The sequence below is a fragment of the Phymastichus coffea genome, unplaced genomic scaffold (genome assembly GCF_024137745.1).
Source record: "Phymastichus coffea isolate CEN01 unplaced genomic scaffold, Cenicafe_Pcof_1.1 PCOF00058, whole genome shotgun sequence".
Taxonomy (NCBI): domain Eukaryota; kingdom Metazoa; phylum Arthropoda; class Insecta; order Hymenoptera; family Eulophidae; genus Phymastichus; species Phymastichus coffea.
The window spans coordinates 1,173,840-1,194,772 of NW_026706869.1; the positions used below are offsets into that span (position 1 = coordinate 1,173,840).

Consider the following 20,933-nt stretch of genomic DNA (forward strand, 5'->3'; position numbering starts at 1 on the left):
CGCCGGCCCCGCGGCGGCCGCCAGGCGACGATAATTAATCCGCCCGCCCGTACCGGTTTTCCCGACCGCCGCGGGGACATTGCATTGCACGCCGGAGCTGCGCACTTCCATATTTTCGCAATTCCACGTCGATTATTGTGCGCCGTGCTCTCTGAGAAATGCATCTCGGCTGCCGCGCATTCAGCGCGGAGCGCCCTCGTCCCGTCGTGCATCCGATCCGTCTCGCGAACTGTTGTTGCGATTGATTATTTGGTTGCCCTTCGAGAACTCAAGTGCGCGCGCAATTGACTCGGAATCCGATTCGCTCTTCTCTGCATGAGGATGATGCATCGACGAATTATCAACAGTTTTAATTCGGCCAATCAACCGTTTAATCGCGACACTCTCTTTTTCTCCAACGTCAATCCTCGTGCTGCTTTTAAACGTGCGAACGAGCATCACTCGATACAACGTTGCGCGACCAACGGCATTGCTTTCGTCAAATATCCAGTGTGTCGCCTCTGTTACTACAGCTTTTATAACTTTTCTACTGACAAACATTGAATTCCCTTCTCGTCACTTTTGTTTGGTTAATCTTCGATTGGTAGCGGCGAACAAGCTCTACGTCGTGCCTCTGCTATGAGAAATGTTATTAAAACAGTCCAGTCCGGGCTTCATGTCGGTTTATTAACTGAGTTCATTATAAATGAAACATTGCATCTCTGCGAGGAAAACTGTTGCAATTTAGGGCTCATCGTCAAAAAATGTTGCTCTTTTCGAGCGCGAAATAAAAATCTGACGCGTGTTATTTAATTAAAAAATTACATTAGAAATCCACAAGGAATATCCGTCTCACGAAAGATTTGGCAGCAAGAAACGGAGAAGATGTAGCGCCCATGCAAATTCCAAGCTCTTCGGCTTAATCCGCGTAATAGCCGTTAATTTTTGCAGTTGCGCAGACAGCCGAACAAATTACACGTCTGCAGATCGAGACACGCATTAATCACGCGTATAACCCCTAATCCCGCGCAAACGGTTTGCCGCGCGCGCACACAAAATCAAAGCGTATCTTATCAGCGCAGCACGAGTATTAGACATTTTCGCGTACGGTATTACACGGTCGCAGAGTCCGTTAGCTCGACTTCATGAATTTCATCTGGACCCTCGCGCGCTCTAGGCTCCGCACGTCCGCGCGCGTGCGCCAGCTAATTACGTTGCTGGTTAAACACACCGCCACCGCGTTTTCGCCTTAATTAATATTTTCGTCGCTGTCATTTCGTAGCGGCTCGTTGAGTGCACGTCGACTAGACGACGTATCATTAACATCTCGTCCGTGTCGTTTCGCTTTTCCGACTATTCGCGAAAAACTCACGGACAACTGAGTTCTTTCAAATAGCTTGCTGCCGTTCAAGTCGAAGGCAGCTACTGATGAGAAGCATCTAATAAGCTCTGTGCGTTTGTTTGAATCTTTCGATGTGTTATGAATTTTCCCTCGGAAGAACAACATTTTTCTCGCTCGTGAAGCAAATGCACGATTGTACAATGATAGACACGCTCAGAATCAATCTCACTTGTTGTGATCTCTAATACCGTACCTTACTTGCATAACAAAAGAGCATTATTTTGTCGTTACTAGCTTGCGCGAAATTCCAAAAAGACGACGATACGACGGTTCACCCCCCCCCCCCCGTGTGTGTGCGTGTGTAAGTCGCACGAGTGTCGAACGAGGAGGCCGAGGATAAACAGGGGCTTTTGCGCGAGACAAACACGAGGGGAGGGTATATTGGTTTCGAGAAAGGATAATCTCGTGAAAAATAAACCAATGCAATATCGAGGGAAATGCTTTCATATCGTGTGGCGAATGTTTTCCAGCTACGTATGCGCGCGTGTTGCTTTTACATTTTTACGTGTTTTCATTTCATCAACTGCGCGGCGGCCGCTTTCTCTTTAGGGTCGCGCGATTCCTCGCTTTGCAACTTCATTTATGCAAATGACGGCTAAATTTTTTCATAAAAATATTCCGCCCGAGAAACGCACCACGAGTATTTGCGTTTCATCGTGCTCAGCCAGCGTTTTTTATTTTTTTGTTTTATTTTCAAAATGTCAAACGTTGATTCAGACCCTCCACAAAGAACGCGCAAATTATAAGTTGACCGGTATATTTGCAAATTAAAATCACTCCTGGGTCAAAGGGGCGAACGTGAAAATCGACAGAGACGCGCAATCTCAATTAAAAATAATCGCATCGACCATCAAACTGCTGTCGCGCGCTTTTAACGACGTTTGCGCTCGTTGCAGTGACGACGGGGCTTCGAAAAAAAATAAATAAATAAAAAAATTCCATCGGCTGTTCTTGTACCACTCGCGTCCTGACAATGCTTTTGGAAATAACTATCGGAACTTTCTTTCAATATTCGAATAGTCAGTTGAGATATGCCTGCTTCTCTTTATAAAAAAGAAATTAACCTCCGCGAATGACACTTGTCGGCTTTTTCTTTTACTGCGCGCTCGTCATCGGTAGAGCGTTATCCGGATTTGCAATCAACATTGTTGACTGCCTCGATACCACTCAACTTGAACGCCTTCGACAGCAAAACTGTCTCGAAAGAAGACACAACGATGGTTTCTGAAAAGAGCGCACCCGCAGCAATAACAGCAGGGACGAAAAATACTAAAACTAGCGCTCCCCCTCGCTGACTGCAGGCTCTCTCTCTCTCTCTCTCTCTCCCCCCCCCCATATACATATACTTTCCTTATGTCGTATAAGCCTCATCGAAATGCAAATGAGCGCGAGCCCCTCGTTCTTTTTCCCTTCTTTCTTTTTATAACGTACGATTTTCATTATGAACGCCCGTGAAGTCTGCTGCAGCGCGCGTGCGTTTCCATTTAATCTGCGACACGGAAAGAATTTCACCGTAAATCCGAGGCGAGAGAGAAGGGGTAAGGTTGTTTACGATGGAAATCGTCCGAGGCGGCCAAGTCCCAGGATTATGGAATTTTTAATAGGGCTTTATTGCGACGGACGCTGATGTCGTTTGATATTGTCCTCGCTCGCGCGGTCGCACTGCGCTCTCGCGTACTCGATTTTTCGCCGGGGAAATATTACGAATGAATATTTACGTCGGCCACCCGCTTATCGACATAGAAGCAACGCCGAGGTGCGTTCGCTCGAATCGAGTACGGAAATCCACGCGAGCGATCGATGACGAAGGCGCGCGCGAGAAATGGGAAGGAACTCGTTAGCCCTGTGTGCCGGCACGAAATGAACAGCGATAGTTTTTTACCGAAGCAAGTAGGTAGCGCGCGCGCGCGGGCTTCAGCTGTTAACCATGTGAAAATCCTTCATAGCCCCTGAGAATTCCCACGATTCCAGAAATGTTCTCGCTTTGAAATCTCTTCTTCAAAGCTGGCACAAAAAAAAAGAGAGAGGGAGAGCCCGCGAGGAGGAGCGCGCGCTGCCGACGCTTGCCTCGTTCGCGCGAGTATAAGCGAAAGTCAGCGGGACAAAGGCGTCGCAATAACTACTGTGCGCGTTCGTGCGGCATTGTTAAAAGCGTCCGACGCGACGCAGGCAGCAGCGCCGGCAGCTCACCTGCGCTAGATGCCTCACTTTCCCTTTTCTTTGGCGTCGCCCCCCCCCTCCCCCCTCCCCGCTCTCCTCTCCCGGCCAACAGCTTCGCGATAGCAATCGCAAGCCCGCCGTTGACAATGCCTGCCTGCATCTCTTCTTGGCGCCGGAGGCTCTCGCGCTCTTTAAATCTCTCCGTCCGCGATGAATATTTATTCGCCCCGCGTCATTGTCGGATGCCTGCGCGCTCTGCGAGCAGTCGCTGCCGCTCTTGTCGAAGAAGAGGACAATCGAGTGGACCCTGCGAAATTCGGCTGTTATAGGCGTCAATCAACGGCAGGCTGCGTGTATCGTCAAAGAGCCTTGCGTGATCCGTCCATTGCTGCTGCTGCTGCTGCTGTCAGCTAATCCACCGGCGTCGCAGACGTTCCTTGCCTCCCCTCTCTCGCCCTGTAAAGACGTCGCCTGGAACGTGCCCTCCACGTTTCAGCCGCAGTGCACAGTCGACGACTGGCTCGCCGCAACGACTGCAATCGAGCCGTGGACAATACTCCGCACGACTGGGCGTCCGAGTGTGACGCGCGATCGCCCGGTATTCGCGTGTGACCCGCGCGCACGCAAACGCGCTTGGTTTTTCACTTGTCGCTATTGTTCTCGAGCACTCGGAGGCTTACTTTCGTTGCGCTTACACTTTCGCGCCGGACTTCTTCATCGGGAAGCAACTTGCGGAGCCCTCCTCGAGCAATTTACACGTATGCCTGTCCGAAAAGCCGCTTAACGTTTCACGGCTGCATGTTCGCAGAAATATTCGGCTATTGGCGGAGGCACGCTACCGGCAGTCTTTCAAATCGTTCTAATTGGAAACCTGAGAAACTTACAGCTACTTGTAATCGTTTCGAAAGAAAATCACTTTCTGGAAAAAGACCCGTAATGGGGGGGGGGGGGGCGCAGAGAGGAGGAAACAAAAAAGAAAAACAAGAGCATTTCACACCGGCAGTTAAACAAGCCGTTCATTATTCCGGGCGTCAAGTGTAAAATGAGTCAACTAACCTAGTTGACTTTGTAAGTGTGTGTGTATGTGTGTATAACGAAAAAATTATTCGACGTGTGAAAAATCATCGACGCGTGAAAAAATGTGCGCATGCAATAAATATGCGTATTTTGCGCGCATAACCGATGATAATCAGCTGGCGTGTGTAATTAGCGCTGTATTGTGATGGCGAGTTCCGTGAGAAAAGTTGGCGGATGAAAGAGAGAGAGGGAGAGATGAGGAGAGAGAGAGAGAGAGAGAGAGAGAGGAGAGAGAGAGAGAGAGAGAGAGAGAGAGAGAGAGAGGAGAGAGAGAGAGAGGAGAGAGAGAGAGAGAGAGAGGAGAGGAGAGAAGAGAGAGAGAGAGAGAGAGAGAGAGAGAGAGAGAGAGAGAGAGGAGAGAAGGTGGGGAACGAATAGTGGAGTTTTCTGTTTGCACAGTTCGCGAGCGAAGGCTGAACATACAAATCAGCCAAAGGCGCAGGGTTGTCGCTGCGAGCGACGTGCCCGTGTGTGATGTGTTTGGCTGTGATGTGTTTGGCGTTTTTTCTTTTTTTAGCCTTTGCGAGTTATATGGAGATGTCGAGTAGTTGCGCACTTCTTATTGCCGCGCTCCTCGATATGCGCGAGATCCCAGCAGCTCTCCGCGATCTGTTTACTTATGAACGCAGCCCTCGCTCCGCGCGACGCGCTCTCTTGGCTTTGAATAATTCCGTCGCGTCAAATCGAACGCGCGCGTCCGCGAAATAGGCGCTAATTAATCCGCGAGCGTTCCCGCCGAGAGAGAGAGAGAGAGAGAGAGAGAGAGAGAGAGAGAGAGAGAGAGAGAGGGAGAGGTTGCGCGCGTCCGCGTGGCGGATATCGCCAGCGAGACGGCCATTAAAAGCGTGATTTTCGTAGAGCCCGTAGCAGGTGACTTAACGATCGCGAGCGCTCGGCGAGACGTTTGCCATGCCAGGACGATCTTACGCTGTCGTCGCGTCGCGCTCTCTTTATTTTTACGCCTCGACGTGCCTAGAGAGAGAGAGAGAGAAAAGACATCGCCCAGCTGTGTAACAAAAGGAGCCACGAAAGCCTTCCGCTCTCTTTTATGCTGTAGATCAAGAACTCTGCCTTGCCTCCTTCCCGCCGACTTTGCTCAAGTTTGCTCGTACAATTTTTCTCGAAGCACTCTCGTTCAGCTTTCTTTGATTTTATTTGTAAAGCGATTAAATTTCTCCGCGTGTCTAGCAAAGTAATTTACTTTTCTTGCCTCGAGACGGTTTGTGATTTCAGTAGCAATAATTATACACCGATCATCGATGCATAATAAACATTTTCCACCCAATAAACACGCTGTAATAAAAACAAATCAATAAGTTGCTTGTGCCACTAGGGGAGTGCTGTATAGTAAAAGGAACGTAGACTTTTGCTCGCGACGCTTACTGCCACGGGTCTAGACGTGCGAGGCAGGTGACGATGAAAAAAAACCCCGTGCCTATTTGAGCAGAGTTGAGGCAGCATTATCTTGGACGCTTCCTGCCAGACAGGCGGATCGACGATAGCGGCGTGACGTCTTTACGTCATCTTCTTGAAAAGCGTGACGCGATCGTATCGCTGGCCCTCGACGAAACAAATCATTGGGAAAAACAAGCAAGAAGGGAACAACTGCTGGCGTCGCTATCGCATTGTGTGTCGCGAACTCTTGAATATCGCGCGACGGCGGGAAAAGAATAAATAAATGCGCCGCCGGGCCCGCGAACAATCGGCCGCGGACCTGCGGGACAGGAATTAGGCGCGGGCACAGAGTGTTTATGCACGAAAGGGTTGGCGCATGAGTAGCAGTCCGCCAGCTTTTTTGTTTCTATTTTTTTCTTTTTTTCTGTGCAATTATCCAATTGCACAAAAAAAAAGCGAAACGCGAGACTACGCGCTACGAATTCATAGCGGAACAGCTCGTTTTGTCGTTGCTTTTTTACGTGCCCCGTGCGATCGCTTTACCACGAATTTCCGCGCTCGAAAAATAAAAAAAAAAAGACAGCGCGCATTGTCGAAACTTTCCGCGCTCCCATCGCTCCCTTTTTTCGCCGAGCCAAGCGAGCGAGCGAGCGAGCGAGAGAGAAAGAAAGAGACAGATAGAGCGCCGTGAATTATTATGCCATAATGAGGTGATCGCCTGTCGACGACCTTCGATTCTCGGTATACGTGAGATAATTATCGCTCGGGCTGGGCAAAAAACAGGTAAAAAGAGCGGCGCGTGTCGCGAATCGTCCAACAAACCCTCGGACTAGAGAACCCGAATAATTTGTCAACGGTCGCTTTGTATTTTCATCAGGGCTGATTTGCGTTGCTAATGCCTCGCGAGATTGCGCCAATCATTAATGCCTTTCGTTGTTTGTTTTCGCGTGCGCAGGCGAGGAAGCGCACGGGACGCGTGGTCGAGTTATCTGGATCAATTAAGATCGGAGACAACAAGAACGAAGCTAATGACTGGAAATGAGTTTGAGAAAGGCCATATCGATGAACGCGGACAGGAAATCATCGTGGATTCAACGGCCGTTCGCTACGGGGCGACACGAAAAAGCACAGACGGCTTTTTATGAATCGACGATACTTGCCTCGGCTATCCCTCTATTTTCTCAGGAATCCGATGCATAAAGAAACTCGTCTGCTTCGAGATGCTTCTAATTCCCTCGCGCCAATTTCATTATTGTATTACCTCTTGATTGATACGCTTTTTTTCCGGTTGCGCGTAAGCTCCACTGCCGAGTGCAGCGTTGCGCGCGCGTTGCAGCGCAGAAAGCAAAACAAGTATTTGATCTAGTGCTCCGAATGTAACGCGATGAGCACTCGGCGAGGCAGAAAAAAAAACCCCGAGAAAGGGGAAATAATCCGACCTTATTCCACTGCTAGTATCTTCGGTGCACGTACGCTCCTCTCTCCCTCGATCTTCTTTTTTCTTCCCCTCGTTTTGCATTTCACGCGTCCTTTGTTTTTACCCTTCAACTGCAACTCTTGCCTTCCTCGTCTTTTTTCTCTCCCCCTCTTTTGCCAAGATGCGCGCGAGAGATTGCACTCTTATATTCGCTCTTCCTGCTGCTGCCGCTGCCGCAGCCGCTGCTCTTTCTTTCTTCAGTCTCGATCCTCTGACAAGAATGTCTAATTATGCCCCGGCATTGTTGCATTGTTGAACGCAAGCAGCCAGCAGAGATAAATGACAAGGCTGGACATGTGCCAATCATAATAACGTACCGACGCTCGCGAATCGCAAGTGGTTTTTTCGTTGACACACAGCAGATAATGCTGATGGCACAGATACGCGAGCGTCGCTTTCATGAGAGAACAACGCTGTATTCTCATTGCTCCATCCGTTCACTCGCAATGGTATCGTAAGTGCGACTTACGGACGGCTTTCCGGCTGTGCGTATTACGCTTGGGAGGTGCCAGCCCCCGAGGAGAATGACACCCACCGATGTTGCTCGCGCGCGTCACCGCATTCGGCCCGCGCGCATTGCCCGGTAATTGAATTTCCCTACCCCGGATTGAGCCTCGCGACGAGACTCGACACGGAGCCGACTTGCCTCGGCAGTCTCTTACATTCCGTAGTGACGCCTCGGGCGTCTCTGTATCAACGAGTGGACAATTTTTCGGGCATCCGCGTCGTTCGACCCTCGCGCGGGGATAATCGTCGCGGACGACGGGCGCGCGCCAACGCGTGAGCCAAAGGGGAGAAGCTGCGGCTTCGAGAGGAGAGAGGCGCGGCTCTCGGCCGCAAACCCGTGCAAGTGCCCTCGCCTCGCGGCGGCGACTCTGCATATAAACCCAGACAGGCCTAACGAGTTATATGCGCGATGCCGAGCCGATCTCTCTCCGGCTCGCCTTTGAGACGAGCTTGTTTGACTTTTGCTCGTTCCATTTGCCTTCATCCGCAGTATTGACTTGTTTGCCCGCGCGCTCCTCCTCCTCCTCCTCCTCCGCCGCCGCCGCCGCCGCCGCCGCCGCCGCCGCCGCCGCCTCTCCCTTCGTCGCCTGCTGAAAGATGCATATCTGCGTAATTATCGGCGCGTGTCGAACTCGCCTGCCTCGACGTCGGCGTCAAAGCTAGACACCCATGATTTCTCTCCGCCAGTTGCGGAATCGAGAGGTAAAAGAAAAGAACGCAACGCCCAGCAGCTGCAGCAGCGACACTCGCTCGGCCCGATGCGCGCGGCATCTTCCGGCTTTGGCAGTTGCTCGAGTCACAGCCCCCTCCGCGTCGGCCTCGGTGGAGCACTTTGCGCGCGTCCGCGCGCTTGTCTCGGCCGTAAATAACGTGGTGGGGCGGGGGGGGGGGGGAGTCGGGATCGACGGGCGCCGGCGCGATTTCGGCGCTCGAGACGACCGAGGCTCCGAAGCGATTGCGTCACGAGAAATTACGCGCAGCGGGCACCGATACGGCAATTACCGTCCGTGTACACTGAAATTCTAATACGATAATTTAATAACTTGACTGGCTCGGCTTGTCGTTCGTTTTGCAGGTAAGAATCCGTGCTCGAACGCCCCGACGAGATACGTAACCGGTTTCCCATGTCGCGGCCGCGGCGACGTCCGCGCTACGTGCCCGCTCTCGGCCGATGCAAGTGCGGACTCTGCTATGTGGGCGCGCTCGGCGCGCTTCCTCCCTCCGACGCGCCTTTTTGCCCCCGCTGATCGATGCCATTCAATTCGAGCGCAACAATTGGCGTGTAAAGCTGCCATCGGGCGCTGCCCCGCTGTTTTGCAACTCGCGGAAAGTTACGGGCCCCGCGCCGGTATCGCGAGGAACAATGTGCCGGCGGGCCATTAACCCACATATGCATTGTTCAATTGACGAGCTGTAAAAGGGAAGAGCGATTTGCAGGGAGCCGCCTCGACGAGCAGAGAGGATTCCTTTAATAAATCAGAGGATCGCAGCCGGAGATAGCCGCGTGGAGGCTAATTAAAGAAGGCGGCCGGGAAAAAGTAGGCTCGGCGCGCGCGCGCGAACAATCAGGGTAATGGACGGCTTCCAGGAAAAGTTATAGCCTACAGGCCGATAATCGGGCGTGCCCCGGCCGCGGCGACGCAAAAAAACTGCCCGGCACACTTGGACTCGCCAGCGCTTCTGCTGCCGCCGCAGTCCCGATATTTATCATTTATCCCCGGCTTATCGGCCCGTCCCTCCTCCTCGGCCCGACCTCCAGCCGTGCTTTTCGACGCGCGTCAGCGGCTCGCTCCGAGCCTGCCGGGACTCGTGTGTGTGTGTGTGTGCGTGCGTGCGTGCGTGCGTGTGCGCGCGCGCGCGACCGTTGCATTGGAAAGTCGCCGAGACGCGGCGAACGAAGGAGGCCCCCCTCGCACGCGCGAGTCGCGAATCAGCCGGGAAGCGGCTAATTGTTATTAGCCTCCATCCGCGCGCCATTGTTGCGGCTTGTTTCTAATGAGGCCCGAATTGCTTATCCCACAAGCCGAGAAGAAAAGCGAAGCAACCAGTTCACTAGTGCGTACGGCGCGCCGAGCCACTGCTCCTCTTCTGCGCGCTTAACCTCGTTCGGTCTGTACAAAGGTAACTCGAGTCGAGCCGCCGCAGTCATCGGCCCGTTTCGCGGAAACACAATTCTTTTTCTCTTCTTCTTCTCCTTCTTCTTCTTCTTCTTCTTCTTCTTCTTCTTCTTCTTCTTCTTCTTCTTCTTCTTTCTTCTTTTCGTCATCGTAAGCCGATACTCCGCCCGCGGATTGCATGTTTCATAACGGACGCCACGCGATGCTCGCGAGCGCAGATTCTCGACACGGCCGCCTTTGATTTACTCGAGCCGGACAATTCTTCGTCATTAAGCGGACGCACAGCAGGAAATCTGTGTAACGTGTACACGTGTCAAAGAGAGGCTGCTGCTCGTTGTTTCCGCGCGTCCCTTGTTTTTTATTCCGCGACTCGTTTCTCTCTCTCTATTTTTTGCCTCGCGCGCGAGTCCCTGGCCAATGAATACGGAATGAAATGACTACAAAATGAAGGGATTCGCTCGTCACACACAAGCGTGCGCGCACGTACAGCTCAACGCCAGTTTCGTCGCGTCTTTTCTCCTTTATGTTTTTCTTCGTCATTCGCCCGCTGCTTTGGCAAAACATACGCGGATGTAGGTTCCACCGAGTTTTGATTTTTTCATGCGCAAAAAGGGATATTTTCGGAGGTCGCCGCCTTTTGTGCGTCCGGAGTCCAACACATTAATTAGTAAATTATTTTACAACGCGCAGGTGACGGTTGTTTATAATGAAAGTTGAAAAGTGTGTTTTTAATGCATGAATTCACAAACTAGAAAGTAAACTTGCACTTTCTATACAATTAACTATTCGATGAAAAGAAAGTATTGAGCTTACATTTAACAAGCGTCACATCCAAATGTCAATTTCCGGTGGATTAATGAGTATTGATATTGATTCAGGCTTAAAGTGCATCGCTGTTTCTAAATATTACGTAGAATTCTCGACCTATCATGCGGTGGCTATTTTAAAGATCAGGAATGAAACAGGCGTACTTGTATTAGATTAACGAATTTTCACGTCGCTTTTGAAACAACTGGGCGTAAAGTTTCCAACGAAGAAAATAAAGAGTCCGTTGGTAATAGAAAGGATTTGGCCGATTGGCGCTTCTAAATCCGGATTGCCACGCGAGCGGGCAACTAGAAAAAAAAACAGGGAAATCCGACCATAAAGTGCAAGGAAACAAAGGGCGTTAAAGGGGGGTGTAGGTGCGATATATAAAGGGAGAAAATCCTCCCGCGCGCGCGCGTCGACGTAGAAGGACATTTTCACTTTGCCATGCAAATGCGCGCCTGTGTTTCCGGAATGATCGCGAACATGCCCATAAGAAGGATTTGCGCGGACAGCTATTGCGCCCGAGCCTCCATTATCTCGATTCTGGATTTATCGCGCGCGGCAGCGAGCGACAAATGCGAGCGGGCCTAATTCGAATTACGACCTGAGGGACTTTTCAGAGACTGGAAAATGAACGTGTCGCGGATCGGTCGGCTACGCGCGCTGGCTGCGATCGGCCGCGAGCAAAAGTGCTCCACAAACGGCAAGCTTTACTCGCCAGCGCACGCGCTTTAATTAACTTTATTGCCTTTGGTGGGGCTTTAACGATGTCGTCAAAGCCGGCGCGCGAAACTCGACGCCGTTCGCTGGCATGCGATGTGCCGGCGCAGAGCGCACGAGCCGTTCGCTCTGTTTGCTCTTCGAGGCGTGAGTCGATCATCGAGTTTAGCGCCGATTCAGTTTGGAATTGACTGCCGCGACAGCAGCGGCGCAGTCGGGGTCGCGAGACCGCTGCTCGCCGCCGAAAACGCGAGACTGCGAGCGCACTTGGCTCTCGCGCACCCCCTCGCATTTCACTTTGGTCGTGCGTGTGCCCCGTCATTCAAAAGCCATTCCACAAAGGCGCTAATCAATCGCAAGCACATTCGCATCGTATATGCGTGGTTTCGCAACGGCTGAGCGATATGAGTTTCAAGTTGAGGCGTATAGGCTGCTCGTTATACGTTACAAGTTGATTGGCGCGAGTAAGCGCAGAGCCGTTATCCGACGATAAAGCGCTGCGCGAACAATCGCTCTCGCGGTTGCGCAAGCTTGTTTTCAGCGGCTAAATAGCGCGGCCGTTGCGTTCGCGATCGAGTACCGATTCGACGATTTGCCGGAGATAAGCCGAAGAGCGGCATTTCGCCGGTCGGTGCGCGCGACGCGCAAAATAAAACCTGTCCCTCGCTCGCCCCCTCTCCCGCCCACCTCTTCTTTCGGGAGATAAGATAAGATTGGGGAATAAGCGAGTCGCTCGAAAACTCCGTCTCGCAGTCGCTGGCAAAAAGTCCGCCGCGCGACTTTCCAGGCGCGAGGACTGGCTACGTCGCGCCGGACCCCCCGTAGCTGCCGCTCCTCGGCGTGAAAAACGAGTAGCTCGGTGATTTATGCTCGTTCTTTGTTTCTCTCTCGCCTCCCTCTTTTTTTTTCGCTTTCCGCTCCTCCTGCTCGCGCGAAGTTTTCTGCCTGCAAGTTAGCAGCGGCAAAGGAGAAGGATTCGCGCTCTTACATTTATTATCGTCGTCGAGGATTCAAAGTGTTGCTGTGCACTCCGCGCCAGAGAAGCGAAGGGCGGACCGAGAGGAACCAAGCGCGCCTACCGGATGTTGCCCGCTCTGCTTATCGCGCGCGCGTGCGAGGGGAGAGGAGGCCTCCTCGGATCTGCCTGCCGCAGGCGATTGATGACTCGACCGACCCACTTCCGTGGCCCAGATGCGAGGGCGTCCCGCGCTATAGCGCCGCAGACACCTCACTTTCTCCGAGCAATTGTTTCGCCGCCGCGACCGCCGAGCGCTGCGCCGCGCAAGATTCATGGCGTCGATACGTTACCTTTATCGGAAGAATTACCGTGATTTATGCCCCTCCCCGCGCACATTCATTCTCTCTCTCTCTCTCTCTCTCTCTCTCCGGCGCGCCTTGCTTTTCGAAGAGCCAGTGCCACGAAAACCTGGCGTACGCGCGAATCGTTGGACGTTCACGCGGACGATTGATTTGCGTTACCCCGCCGCGCCGCGAGCCGCCGAACGACACGGAGCAAGGAGCGCGACTGGCTCGGTGGCGGAAGCGTCCTCACCGCAGCGTGTGGGGGCCCATTAAAAGGGCCGAGAGCCCAATTGAAGAGGGAAATGAGAGTTTCTCCGAAATTCGGCTAATCATTGTTTGCGCGCAGCCGCGAGCTGCAATCGAGCCATAATTGCTCTCGCTCAGGAAAAGAAAGAGCCGAGTGCCGTGCGTGTATGCTGGAAATAATGACAGCGAGTGCTCTTGGTTGCAATCAGCGTCGCTCTTTCTCTCTCGGGTGTCCCCCCGCCGAACACGTGTATCATTATCGGAGATAACAATCGAAAGCACCACATGCACCGAAAGCGGTGGCGCTGCTAGACGAAATAAACAGCGCGCGAGAGGGGTTCGTTGCTCCCCCCCTCCCCCCTTCCTCGGCCGGCAAGTCTGCTGTGCATAGCGGAAGGAAAGTCGCGTATTTGGAGTAGGATGTCGGGGCGCGCGCGAGAGAGAGCGGGAAACGAGACACAAAGAGAGGTAGTAGGGAGGCAGCAGTAGTAGCAGCGGTGGGGGCAGCCGAGCGCCGCCGCTGCCGCCGCCGCCGTCGCACACTCGCCGAGAGCATCCGAGCCGCGGCAGTGTCGCTCCGGCCGCCGTCACAGCTGGCGGCAATGTGTGCGATGGGCTAGTGCGCGCACGCTCGCCACTAGGCAAAGCCGAAGAGGCTGCGTCGCAGTCGACACAGTGCCGCGCGTGTCGTGTGTGTGATATCCGTGCGAGCGATCGGAGCCCCGGTGACAAACATGAGCCCGGCCTCGCAAGGCGCTCTCGAAGTGGAGCGCTACATCGGCAGCTGCCTCATCAGCTCCGGCTGCTGCGCGCAGCCGGACTCGGCGACCCCGCAGCAGCATCGAAGCGGCGGCGCCAAGCAATTCTGGGCCGGCGGCGCGCCTCTCGTGCAGCAGCAGCAGCAGCAGCAGCAGTCGGCGCACAACAGGGTGCCGCTCTCCAGGCTGGCCGTGCACACGCAGGGAGCCCCGCTCATACTCTCGGCCCAGCGATACCACGGCGGCCGGCCGCTCAAGCAGCCGCCGCCACCGCCGCCGCCGCTGTTCGGCGGCGTAGCCAGAGCCGCGTCGCAGCAGCAGCAGCCGGCGCAGAGGATCGCCGGCAACCGGCTGCACGCGTCCGCCGAGCTGAAGAAAGCGCTGGCGCAGCCGCTGACCAAGGCCAGCGAGGCCGGCGTCGGCGGGACGAACGTGGCCAGCATCGACTCCCTGAGCATCGCCAGCGACGAGAGCTCGGGCTCCAACAACTCGGAGAACAGCCTGCCGCGCATCATCAAGCCCCGAAAGCGCAGAAAGAAGGACCGCAAGCCGCCGCTCGTACCGACCGCTTCCCAGAAGCCCGTGGCCGGCGCCGACGGCAGAGCGCCGGCCGCCGGCGCCGGCGTCGAGGAAGGCAGCGCCGCCGGCGCGTCGCAGTACGCCGTGCCGTCGTCGGCCGGCTCGCAACCCGAGTCGGCGCGTCTCAGGTGTTACTCCTACGACGGACACCAGCGCTACGGCGGCGCCGACCACTACTATCGGCGAGCGATCGGCGCCCGGGCCCAGACCCAGGGCCCGGCGCAGCAGCAAGAGGTCGTCGACACCAGGCAGCAGCAGCAGCAGCAGCAGCAGCAGCAGCAGCAGCGCTTCGCCCACCGACACGTGCAGGTGAAAGTGCTAGACGATAACCGCAACGTGGTGCTGCCGGTGCCCGTCTGCCCGGCCGCCGTGGTCGCCGCCGCCAAGGCCAGCGGCTACCTCCGCCAGCCGGGCGGCGCGCGCTTGCCGCGCGAGCTGGGCGCCGAGCCGGCCGGCTGCCGCGCGCGGGACGTCGGCGACGAGTGCGCCGCGCTGTGCCAGTGCCGCTACTGCGAGCCGGCCGCGCTCCTCTGGGACGTGGCGGACCGCGCGAGCTTCGCGGGCCAGTACCTGGGGCAGCCGGCGCTGCTCGAGCTGGGCCAGCCGCAGCAGCGCCGCCAGCAGCAGCACCAGCAGCCGCGCTACGCGCCCCTGCCGCTGTTCCTGGCCGCGCGGCCGCTCGTCTGCCAGGAGCACGCCGGCGCCGTCGAGCTGTTCGACGTGGCGGCCGGCGCCGACGGCTCGTGCCTGCGCCTCAGGCCCGCGGGCGCCGACCGGCCGGACGGCGCGGCGCTGCTGCGCCGCAGCTGGAGCGACCCGACCAGCTACTTCAGCGACGAGCTGCTCGTGCCGAACCGCGACGTGGGCGTGATCGGGGACCGCGGCGGCGCCCGGCCGGCCGAGGCGGCCCGCCGCAAGAAGCCCTGGCGCGGCGACGCGCTGTCCGTGGGCTCGGGCTCGCCCGTCGACCAGCCGGCCTCGCCGACGAGCAGCTGCGGCAGCGGCGGCGCCGGCAGCCCCGGGCTCCAGGGCCCGCTCGAGGTGTCCACGGAGATCGTCACCTCGCCGAACGGCCACCGCGACCTCGAGATCAAGTTCTACTCGTCGTCGCCGACCGGCCTCGCCCGCCGCCACCGCTTCGCCGCCGAGGGGCCCGGCGCCGCCGTCGCCTTCGCCTTCCCGGACGACGAGGACTCCGAGGAGTTCAGCGACATCTGGAGTTACCACGAGTCCCAGCTCCAGCAGGACTTTCGCACGCTGCTGCAGGCCGGCGAGGACTGAGTGCGCGAGTGCGGCCCCCCCGCCGAGCGGACGTCGCAGCGCGCGCGCAGGTGTCGCGCGGACGAAAGCCAGTCGTCGCCTGGTCGCCGCCGGGACCAACCGTTCCTCGTTCGGCCCTCCTCTGCTTCCCGTTGCCCGTCTGGAGCGATGCGGCCAGGCGCGGTGCGAGCGAGAACCAATGGGCGCGAGCGGGACAATTAGACGCAACCAGCCTGGCCGACACGCACGCGCCCGCGCACCACACACACGCCGACACCGAGACACACAAGCTACAAGATAAACCTAGTTTCCGATTCCGCTAAGTCATGACTTCGCTCGCCGTTAATCAGAACTCAAGCAATAGACTTGGCGCTACGTATGCGCGCTCGTGTGTGCGTGTGCGTGTGTTTGCGACAAAAGAGAATGCATGCGTACGAGTGAAAATTAACGGCAACCGAGGTCGCGCAAACTATACGCAAGATACGATGCGATTACACGAGTTATGCATATTGCGATAATCCTTGAGAAGCACTGTCTCTCCTCGTTCCTTGTGTCGCATGGCTGAGAGTAAAGTCCACATGGGAGCGCGCGAATGGCGTTCGACGCGCAGTCTCGCGGATAGCTTTTCAGTATTACCAGGCGGGGCAAAAAAAGGGGAAAAATGGGAAGACATGCGCGCGGAGCGTTTCGAGAGTTCGAGTTGAAATGGTACACCGAGCGGCGGACGGAGGGAGAGAGGAAAAACGAGATCGACGCAAGAGGATCGAGGAATCGGCTCTGTTTCCCCGCTGGCGTCCGTTTCTTTTCCGCGGCGAGGGACTTTCTCTTCCGGCCTCTCGCTCCACGACTTTGTGTCGCCGTGTGTAATTAGAGAAAAGAGAGACACGTTTCGCCTTTGCCTGCTCGCGGTTTTAATGGCCGCCGCGGCCGCCGCTGCCTTTTTCCCCGCTATTGAAATGCCCGCGATTGTCACTGCGACGTTTTATCGGCGACGAAACTCGGTTTTTGCGAGCCGCCGAAGCGAGGGAGAGCAATCCCGAGATCGAAAGACAGAAGTTTCGCCTGGTCGGCGCTCCGAGGAGCTGGCGATTCGATCCGCGCCGCGGTAGCGAAACTCGCCTCGCATCGACGTGCGCGAAAAGAGAAAGGAAATCGCGTGTGCGAGTCGGCGAAGGCAATCGAGGAAAAGACGCGCGCGCGACACGCCAGCACATTGTTAATTGGCTTGACGCTGCGAAAGAGCCGGCAGCGACAAATCTGTCCATGGACAAGTCGCCTTCCGGTCTGCACGCGATCGCCCATGACGACGACCAATTTAAAGCCGCGACAGCCAACTGGATCGAGCGCCGCGCTCCGTTTCCTTTCTCGGTTCCCGCGTCGAGCCTCGAAATTCGCTATTAGCGGGTCGCGAGCGCGTCTGTCTCTCTCTTTCTCTCTCCCTCCCCCTCTGTCTGTCCGCCTGCCTGCCTCCGCTTTCTATATCGCGGCGGAGATGGCGCGAGCCTGAAAACCAGGTTAAACGCCGCCGATGCGGCCTGTCTGCCTATCAATTCCGTGCCGTGTGTATGCTGTAACTCGAGGCTAGGAGCCTGCGAAAATTGATACCTACGAATAATCCAAGATCAGCTCTCTCGCGCGCGTGATTTTCGAGGGGATTTTCGAAATTCGCATGGGAGTGATATCGGCACACTTTCCGCGGAGCTGCATTGTGAAGCCCCGTCTCCGTTCGCACTCGCTCCGGCAATTTTCGCCCTTTATTTATGCCCGCGTATACTCCTAATCGCTCTAATCGCATGATCTCTCTCGCTCGCTGACTGCCCGCGGGTGAGCATTCGAAATTGGCACTTTCACTGGCACGCCAAGAGATTCTCCGGGCGCATTGTTTGATTGGAAAACGAGCTGTGTGTCGCACCTGGCCAACAGTATTACAGTGTTTCTCGTTGACGCAGAGGTCCACTTTGTTTCTCAATCAAGCAAGGCAGCCTCTCCTACGGTTTATTTATTATTTATCGCCGATGAAAATTTGTACGTTAAGACTCGCAGGCGACATCGTCTCGTCGCGTCGCAGAGGTTCTACGCTTAAGGGACGGCCGTCGACGAGGGCGAGACGCGCGCAGCGCAATGCGACGAACAACGACGACGACGACGACGACGAGTAAAGAAAATGGAAAAGCCGCAAAGCGACGTGCTAGCGTTGGACCGCGATCGAATTGCCAGGCGTGCACTTCGATCGTGGCCCGGTCGTGTTCCGCTCGCGGCTATGCAAAATTCGCGGTTTTCCCGTTTTTTTTTCTCAACTTTTATTATTCCTTCTCTGCGCCGCGGCGATCATACTGCACACGCGAGCTTTGCTCTCAGCCGATTGTCAAAGTCGAGTTATTATAAAATTATTAAAAAAAAATAAAAAAAAAACGACAAATACGCGAAGTGAAATAAAGTGTACTGTTTGTAAATGAAAACCTCTCTTTTTACTTATTCTCTCATTACCCGATCCTCAATCATTCCTCGTAATCAATACGAAATATTTATCATTATTATCTGTCAACTATTTATTACATCCAGCGTTATCAATTGATTATCATTCGCTTGTTCTTTTTGATAATTGTTCAAGGATGCGATATCGATTTTAATTATCTGCGAGATGTATGAAGCTAAACAGTCGAACGCGATTATAGACATTGAGTGCAATCTCTATGAAAGAAAAAAACATAATAAAAGAATATAATTATCAGAAGGCGCATTGCACGACTTATATTAATGTCCACGATCAATCACTTGGATAAAATCATGGTTTGGTATTGCATCTGAATGTTGCTGCACGCAAGTCAAACAAACGCAATAAAAAGAAGAAAACCTCTCGAAGATAATGATTTGGTACGAAAGGTGATTACTTGCATCAAAGATGAAATCGCCGAAAAAGCTCGATCGTCAGTTGCGGAGAAGGTGCAGCGGCTGAAGAATTAATTGGGAAAGCAAATAGTTATTTGGCTGCATAGACTGCAGCGATGTAAACGAGCGAGCGTATCAATCACGGAAAACAATTAGCGCTTTGGCGATGATAAATTCGCCAGGCAATTAGCCGGGGCTCACCTCTGTTCCTCTCTACGGAAAGTGAATCGCGAACGACGCACTCGATTAACGGGCAATAGCCGCGCGATACTGTTGTTGCTGCTTTGTCTTTTTTTCACTCTCTCTCTCTCTCTCTCTCTCTCTCTTGCGAGCCACAGCAGCAGCGCTAATGAAAAGGAGCGAAACGTCGACAAATTGCCGCAGCCCCCCTGAGAATCGCTAATTTACGGGCTGCCACGCGGACAGGTGATCATCAGCTGTTCCGGCGATCCGTCAGGCTCGCCGCGTGCGCGCGTTTTTTTTCCATCGTGGAAAATCGGCCGACGGAGCCGGCTGCGAATCGGCTTGATCGATATCTTCGTCTTTTTCATCGGCCAGTCCGACTCACCTCTCCGCGCTCGACGTCGGCTCGCGGACCGATTATTCGCGTCGCGTTGCCGCGCGAGAAGGCTCGCGAGGCCCAAACGAACGCCGCCAGGGATACTTTCCGCGCGCGAGGGGAGAGGCCACGTATAGCTCTTTTACGCGCGAATCTCGCTCAACGCTTGCGGTACACAAACCGACTCGTACGTTACGGCAACGCGGAGAGAGAGAAAATGGAATTCCAATAACTTGTTTCTGGTATGCGAACAAGTGCCATGTTTTGCTGTTGCTTTAATCGTTGCGCGCAACAAAAGCTTACAGCGGCTATAGGAAAAGTTCGCTCGGCGATAAGTGTCGCGGCGAGCAGGGCGTAGAAGCGCGGCGCTCTAACGGAACAACGTCATTACCGGGGTGCTCTCCGACGTCAGAAAGGCGCTCGGCGGCGGCGCTCAATTATTATTATCTCTTATCTGGCGACGGCTTCGGTCCGAGAGAGAGCCGCGCGCCTAATCGACGTGACCCGGTCTCCGCGGAAGACGAGCGTGCGCGCCTCGCCGATTTTTCGGCCAGATACCGGCGGATGGGAGTGCCGGGCGGCAGCTTTTTCGTATAGAGGCTCGATCGATCGGCCGATAACCCGACAAGTTGCTCGGCCGCGGCGCCGTTGCATAACAGACGGCGAATACCCCGAGACACCGTTAATCCGCTGCGCCTGCGATTGTCTTCGCAGAGCGGCGATCGCTCGCCTGCAGGCCACGTTCGCCCGTCGAAGGCGCGCTAATTAAGAGCTCGCGCGCCAAGGCGCCGGCCGGCTCGGCCGTCACGCCTGTCACGCGCGCGCCAGCTTTCGCCGCCCGCGCCGGCCGAATAGCAACAAAAGCAAGAGCGGTCGAGGCGGCGCGAAACCGCGACTCGGCTGCGCAACTTTCAGCTCTCGCCGCGTACGCGCCGGATCCGCGCCAACGTCGCATTATTGCGAAACTGGGCCGGCTGCGGCCATTGGGACGCCCGGCGCCAATAAAAAAAGGAAAAGCTGTGCCTGCTCGCGGAAAATGCAATTAGATTCCCGCGGCCTTTATTGCCTGCCGTAATTCGCCGCTCTTTTTGTTGGTGCCGCCGGATGTCGCCGGCGCACGGACTAATTAAAGTGAAACTCGCGGGTCGGACTCGCGCGCGCGCGCGGTGCATATCGACACTCCGGGCCGGGCGATGCCAGCGGGCGCGCGAGCCGTGAAAGAATAGGCGAGAAGACGGCCTTCGCCGGCGTCGACGCGGCGTATCTATCTCCTTGAGAGCACGAGGCGCCGAGCGGAATCGGCGGCGTTCGCGCCTGTATCGTTTTCCCCAATCTCCGGCGATTGGCTGGAAAGGTGCGCGCGCGCGAGGCGTGTCGACTTTTTCGTGCGCGAAAGCGGAAACCACTCCTATTTTCCTACGCCAAATCGCCATCCATAATCCCTCGGGAGGCCGCGCGCGCAGCGCTTTACCAGGCTGGAATTAACGCTTCGCGGAGGGCTGATTAATGTGCGCGCGGCAATCGATCGACTCGCTTTTCAAAGCTTCTTTCTCCCTCTCGCCGCCGCCGCCGCCGCCGCCGCCTCCGCCGCCTCCGACGCCGCGCATTTTCAAAGGCTTCTCTGCACGCAGCAACGGACTCGCAGATTATTGATACGCTCGCTGGACTTTTCTCGCGCTGGTCTGCGCTGCCTTGG

At 55.3% G+C, this 20,933-nt stretch overlaps 2 protein-coding genes across 3 annotated transcripts in view; both read left to right on the forward strand.

The window, feature by feature from the left end:
• Positions 1 to 20,933, forward strand: part of LOC131666448 (CCR4-NOT transcription complex subunit 6-like) — a 226,540-nt gene that overhangs the window by 37,420 nt on the left and 168,187 nt on the right. The gene's annotated exons all lie outside the window — the stretch shown is intronic.
• On the forward strand, positions 13,706 to 18,232 carry LOC131666447 (uncharacterized). Its single transcript, XM_058939105.1, has one exon. The coding sequence runs from the start codon at positions 13,927 to 13,929 to the stop codon at positions 15,808 to 15,810; it is 1,884 nt and encodes a 627-aa protein (XP_058795088.1). The 5' UTR covers positions 13,706 to 13,926; the 3' UTR covers positions 15,811 to 18,232.